The sequence below is a fragment of the Salvelinus fontinalis genome, chromosome 26 (genome assembly GCF_029448725.1).
Source record: "Salvelinus fontinalis isolate EN_2023a chromosome 26, ASM2944872v1, whole genome shotgun sequence".
In the NCBI taxonomy this organism is placed as follows: Eukaryota; Metazoa; Chordata; class Actinopteri; order Salmoniformes; family Salmonidae; genus Salvelinus; species Salvelinus fontinalis.
In genome coordinates, this window is record NC_074690.1 from 32940528 (window position 1) to 32945948 (window position 5421).

At 40.7% G+C, this 5421-nt stretch overlaps 1 protein-coding gene across 1 annotated transcript; it reads right to left on the reverse strand.

The window, feature by feature from the left end:
* Positions 1–221: 221 nt before the first annotated feature.
* Positions 222–3941, reverse strand: LOC129824139 (RING finger protein 11-like). Its single transcript, XM_055883517.1, has 3 exons — positions 3296–3941; positions 1946–2115; positions 222–1673 (listed from the first exon to the last, which is right to left on the reverse strand). Exons 1-3 carry the CDS (start codon positions 3407–3409, stop codon positions 1502–1504), a joined length of 456 nt encoding a protein of 151 aa, XP_055739492.1. The 5' UTR covers positions 3410–3941; the 3' UTR covers positions 222–1501.
* Positions 3942–5421: the final 1480 nt, after the last annotated feature.

A 5421-nucleotide genomic window follows, 5' to 3' on the forward strand; every position in this document is an offset into this window, starting at 1 on the left:
GTATGTAAAAACAGCCAGAACGTATTTTTGCGCAATGATGTATGGACTGTGGGAGAAGACTGAAAATACAGATAAGTAAGCTAAGTACTTAAGGGAAGAAATTCCACTATTCTTAATGTTTCACCTTCTCCCAGTCACTTTCACACAAAAACACACACTAGGATCAAGACAAGCAAAACAAAGCAGAGACTCACTCTACTGAATCACACAATTCATGAATGTATATTCAGCTATTGAGCTTTTCTTTAATGTGACAAGTGACCAATGGTAGCATTGATACCATTATCAATATCAATCCTAACTTCTGTGCTGCAAAAAGAATAAATAATATTGAAAAGTGCAAGGTTATAGATATATATATTAACATAATGCTTCCGTTAATGTCCTATAAGTAAAGTGCAAATCTCGGGATCAGATTTAATGTGTGTGCAAGCATTCCTAACTTCTAGACTGATCCTCCACCACATGCACAAATGAGCCCTTTACATTGGCTGACAGCTATGTGAATCCTCTAAAAGTAAAACATATTAACCTTACACAGGGTGACTGACATACAGCTCATACACTTCTTTAGGCCATTCGGAATGGCAGTGGAGCTATTTCGAATGGTAAATCTGAATGGCAAAACAAAAGCTAATGCATGTAGTATATAGTCTAATAAAGGATGGACTTTGGGTGATTTCTGCACTGTGTATGTGCATACCATAGTTACATTGTTGTAAGCCTAAAGAATACTATGCTCTGTAACTTATTTTACTTTGCAACTGTAACACTAAAACAGGGTAAGCTTCAGTCCATAGAGAGATACCTATTATTACGCCACCATGCCGGCTTTCCTGGGGCTTTTTTACCCTTACTAAGCCATATTCAGAGTGCAGGATTTGGAGACTTTAGAAGACAGATAAATCATGTCATCGTGTTGCCAGCTGTGGCTTTTAAAGGAATCTGATAGGATACCTCCTGGTGGCCAAATTCAGACTACAGAGAATTATCCAATCCCATTCCCAACTACTAATCATGGTGAACAATTTGCTGGGATGGGATACCACCGAGACCTGCTCAAGTGGAAATGCAGTGTAACAGCCCCCTCCCCCTCCTTCCCACCATAACATCACCAACCCAGGCCTACTGTATTCAACAGCTGGCTCAGGAACCCAGTCCACCACAGACACACAAACATATTTTGCATGCTTGTCCTCCTATGTCCTCCATGACTCAGCCTGTTCAGTTCAGAGCCAGTTCCAGGTGATGGGTGGATGGGTCAAAGTCTTTTCATTGTTAATCACTAGTGTTCGCATAGTCTCTCTCTATGTCATCACCGACCAAGACACCATGCTACTTTATATCCCAAAGTTAAAAGCGGAGGAGAGGAGGGCAGCGTGTGTATGTATTTGTTGGGGCTGGTGGAGGTGGCGCTGTGTGTGTGTGTGTGTGTGTGTGTGTGTGTGTAGGGATGCGGCTAGGCGGAGCTCATCATAATGGGGTAGGGTTGTCTTAGGGGTCAGTTGGTCTCGTAGGTGGAAAGCAGAGCAGCATCCACAGGCTCCATGCAGGAGGGGCAGGTGAAGGACCTCATCAGCCAGTCATCTATACAGTCCATGTGGTAAATGTGCATACAGGGCAGGAACCGGATGGGGTCCCCGTACACAAAGTCCATCATACATATCACACACCTAGAAAATGGGTTATATACAATTATGAATAGTAGTTTTGATTAGAGTCTGTCGTATATTTTTCCTGAGCACATTACCTGACCAGGAAAAACTATGGGCACTAGTTATGTTAAACACACAGTTAAATGTTATAGCTAGGGCTGAAGTTTAACCTAGTTAGGTCACATGATCAGCGATCTTTATCAATAACATCAGAGAATAAAAACAGTGGTAAACTAATTATATCAATATATAATATCAAAGAATAAAAACAGTGGTATGCAGATGCTCACTCTCTGATTTTTTTCTCGGAGCCGTCCCGGCCTCCGTCATAGACGCCCCGGGGAAGATGCTGGATGAGGCCGATACGCTGGGCGATACGGACCTGCTCCTCCTCAGTCAGCTGGGTGGCCAGACGGGCCTGGCTGGGGGTGGGGTGGTACACCGGCATGTGAGCCTGCTCCTGGAGAAAAGACACACATACAGAGGAGAGTCAATACACATGCCAACTCAACTGGACTGATCGCACAACCCAGTGTTTTATCAATCACTGTATGGGTGAGGTGGGATGGGCCCCCCCTCCTAGCTCGGTTTCACCCTGCCTATAAGAGTGGCTGGGCTTATATTGGTTTCAATTGATAAAGTTGATGCCAGATGACACCTAGTTGTAATAGTAGAATGCACAAGGTGCAATTTTGAAATTGGGCAGTGCATCATCAGTTCCTCTTGTCATGTTAGTCATTGCATACCTTAGAGAGCTATTTCTAACTTGTCAGAAATTTCATGTCAGCTAAAGTTTTTTCATTTAGGCTTTTTAAGCCCATAGATACTGTTGTACTGTTATCCACCCTGCCGTAGATAAAGCAGTTGACAAAAACTGCTCATTATAGATATTCTTGGCAAGCCTGTTAGGAACACTTTTGTGAGATTTAAAAGCATTTGGGCAACAAATGTGATGCGTGTGTGTTTTTTCCTTTGTGTAACTGGGTTTGTTAAACTATTGTAATATGAAAACTCAGACCCATAATCAGTTGCAATACCTAGCTATGAAAATAATAATTTTAATGCACTATGGACTCCCGTGTGGTGCAGTAGTCTAAGGCCCTGCATAGTCTAAGGTGTCACTACAGTCCCTGGTTCGAATCCAGGCTGTATCACATCTGGCCGTGACTGGGAGTCCCATAGGGCTGAGCACAATTGGCCCTTGTCCAGGTTTGGCCGAGGTAGGCCGCCATTGTAAATAAGAATTCGTGCTTAACTGACTTGCTTAGTTAAATAAAGGTAAAAAATATATATATATCAAAATATTCAAAATCTATTATTTCCCCTGGTCTTTAAATCTTTCATTCGGGCAAATTGAAACTATACATTTGACAGCAACTTTAAACTATAACGTTACCGAGCTAGATGAATGAGTCATAAATGGTCTGGAATTGTACTAAAGAAAATACATCAACCAGCTAGCTAAATAATCAGAAAATGTTTTGACCAGATTCCCAAGATGTTAAATGCATTTGACCCCTACCCTGGGTTTCGCATGATTCTGTCAATTATCATAACCCTACTTCACAGCAGTGACTAGCTAACGTTTGTTAGCTAAATAACTAATACAACTATCTATCTAAGTTAAAATTAAGTCTGACCTGGTAAGGCGGAGGTGGCTCCAAATCTGCGTCTGCGTCCCCATAACTTCCTCTGTCAGACTCGTGAAGCAAAGATATATCGTCCGACGTCGGCGATTTGAGACAATTGCCCATGTCCTCTTCTCAGCCCCTCGTTGTTTAGCTAGCTATAGTAGCTAGCTTGTAAACTTACTATTGTTAGTTTACAACCACATGTATCCTCCACTCGTTACAGAAGTAACGGTATTACACATTAACTACTGTTTAACAACCCATTAAAATATAATATGTCTATTCATACGAATACTATATCGAGCCCCCAGCAGCTGTCCAAGCTATTCAACATCATCAGACCATCACAGTCAAAACAAAGAGCTAGATAATAACAGTAGCTAACGTTAGCTACTTCGGCTAGCTAGCTAATGTTATCGACATGTTATTCCTAAATGAAAATCACTCATTCCTCGGTCTACGATTTGAAATGTAAAACGTTCGCTTAAAAAGCAACTACCATAACAACATCAAGCGATAGAAAATGAATATTTTGCACAAATATCGACCACTGACTTCGCGAAAAAATTCACTAATAACTGTCTGGCTAGCAATGTTATCAGAGATCCTGGACAAAATGACAAGACGCTTGTGACTCCGCCCTAACAATAGGATTCGCTGTCCATAGAGCGGAACAGCGGGATGTCAAGCTCCCGCCCATTCCTCTCTGGATTGGTAGATACATCTCGTTATTTGAATATATTTTCAATATTCGATAAGGTTGTTGACGTCAACCGCCTGTATTCAATGGAGAGTGAGATGCTATTCTAGCCTCATGAATATGCATAGATGCCTTGAATTTCAACAGGGACAATTCAATGAATTGTGTTTTTTCTCAGTTTACCAGAATGGCACGTGCATCACGCTTATTATCAGTATGCTCATAACAACCTAAGCATTACTTAACTTATATTAGATCAAATAAGCCTCAGGTATCAAAAAAACTATTAATTTTTTTCTCGACTAAATTCCACACTCTCAAAAACTCCTCACTTGCTTAATAATTAAAGATGCACTATGCAGAAATCGCTCCGCCATTTCTTCAATGCAAAAATTCTAATAGTTCACCTAATTTCAGTTTATGTAACAAAACAATTAAGTATAGTGTAGTGTAGAGTATAGTGTAGAGAATCATTAAGTGCTGATGGTGCCGACAGAGAGGGCTGCCTCGCTTCTAGTCAATAGGAAACTTTGCAGTATTATTTCTTACATTGCTAGCCCAGAAAATCTATATTAGATTTGGGATTATATACACTCTATCGGCAGGATAGTGTTATTTCATACAGCCAGGAAGAACTATTGCTAGTTTGTTTCTTTTTTTCGCATTGTTCGTAACTTGTTTGGTACATAATGTTGCTGCTACCGTCTCTTATGACCGAAAAGAGCTTCTGGACATCAGAAATGCAATTACTCACCTTCCATGAAGCTGCCAGTTGAGAACTTGTGAGGCGTCTGTTTCTCAAACTAGACACTCAAATGTACTTGTCCTCTTGCTCAGTTGTGCACCGGGGCCTCCCACTCCTCTTTCTATTCTGGTTAGAGCCAGTTTGCGCTGGTCTGTGAAGGGAGTAGTCCACAGCCTTGTACGAGATCTTCAGTTTCTTGGCAATTTCTCATATGGAATAACCTTCATTTCTCAGAACAAGAATAGACTGACGAGTTTCAGAAGAACGTTCTTTGTTTCTGGCCATTTTGAGCCTGTAATCGAAGCCACAAAATGCTGATGCTCCAGATTTTCAACTAGTCTAAAGGCGGCCAGTTTTATTGCTTCTTTAATAAGCATAACAGTTTCCAGCTGTGCTAACATAATTGCAAAAGGTGTTTCTAATGATCAATTAGCCTTTTAAAATGATAAACTTGGATTAGCTAACACAACGTGCCATTGGAACACAGGAGTGAAGGTTGCTGATAATGGGCCTCCGTACACCTATGTAGATATTCCATAAAAAAATCTGCCAGTTCCAGCTACAATAGTAATTTACAACATTAACCATGTCTACACTGTATTTCTGATCAATTTGATGTTATTTTAATGGACAAAAAAATGTGCTTTAATTAAAAAACAAGGACATTTCTAAGTGACCCCAAACTTTTGA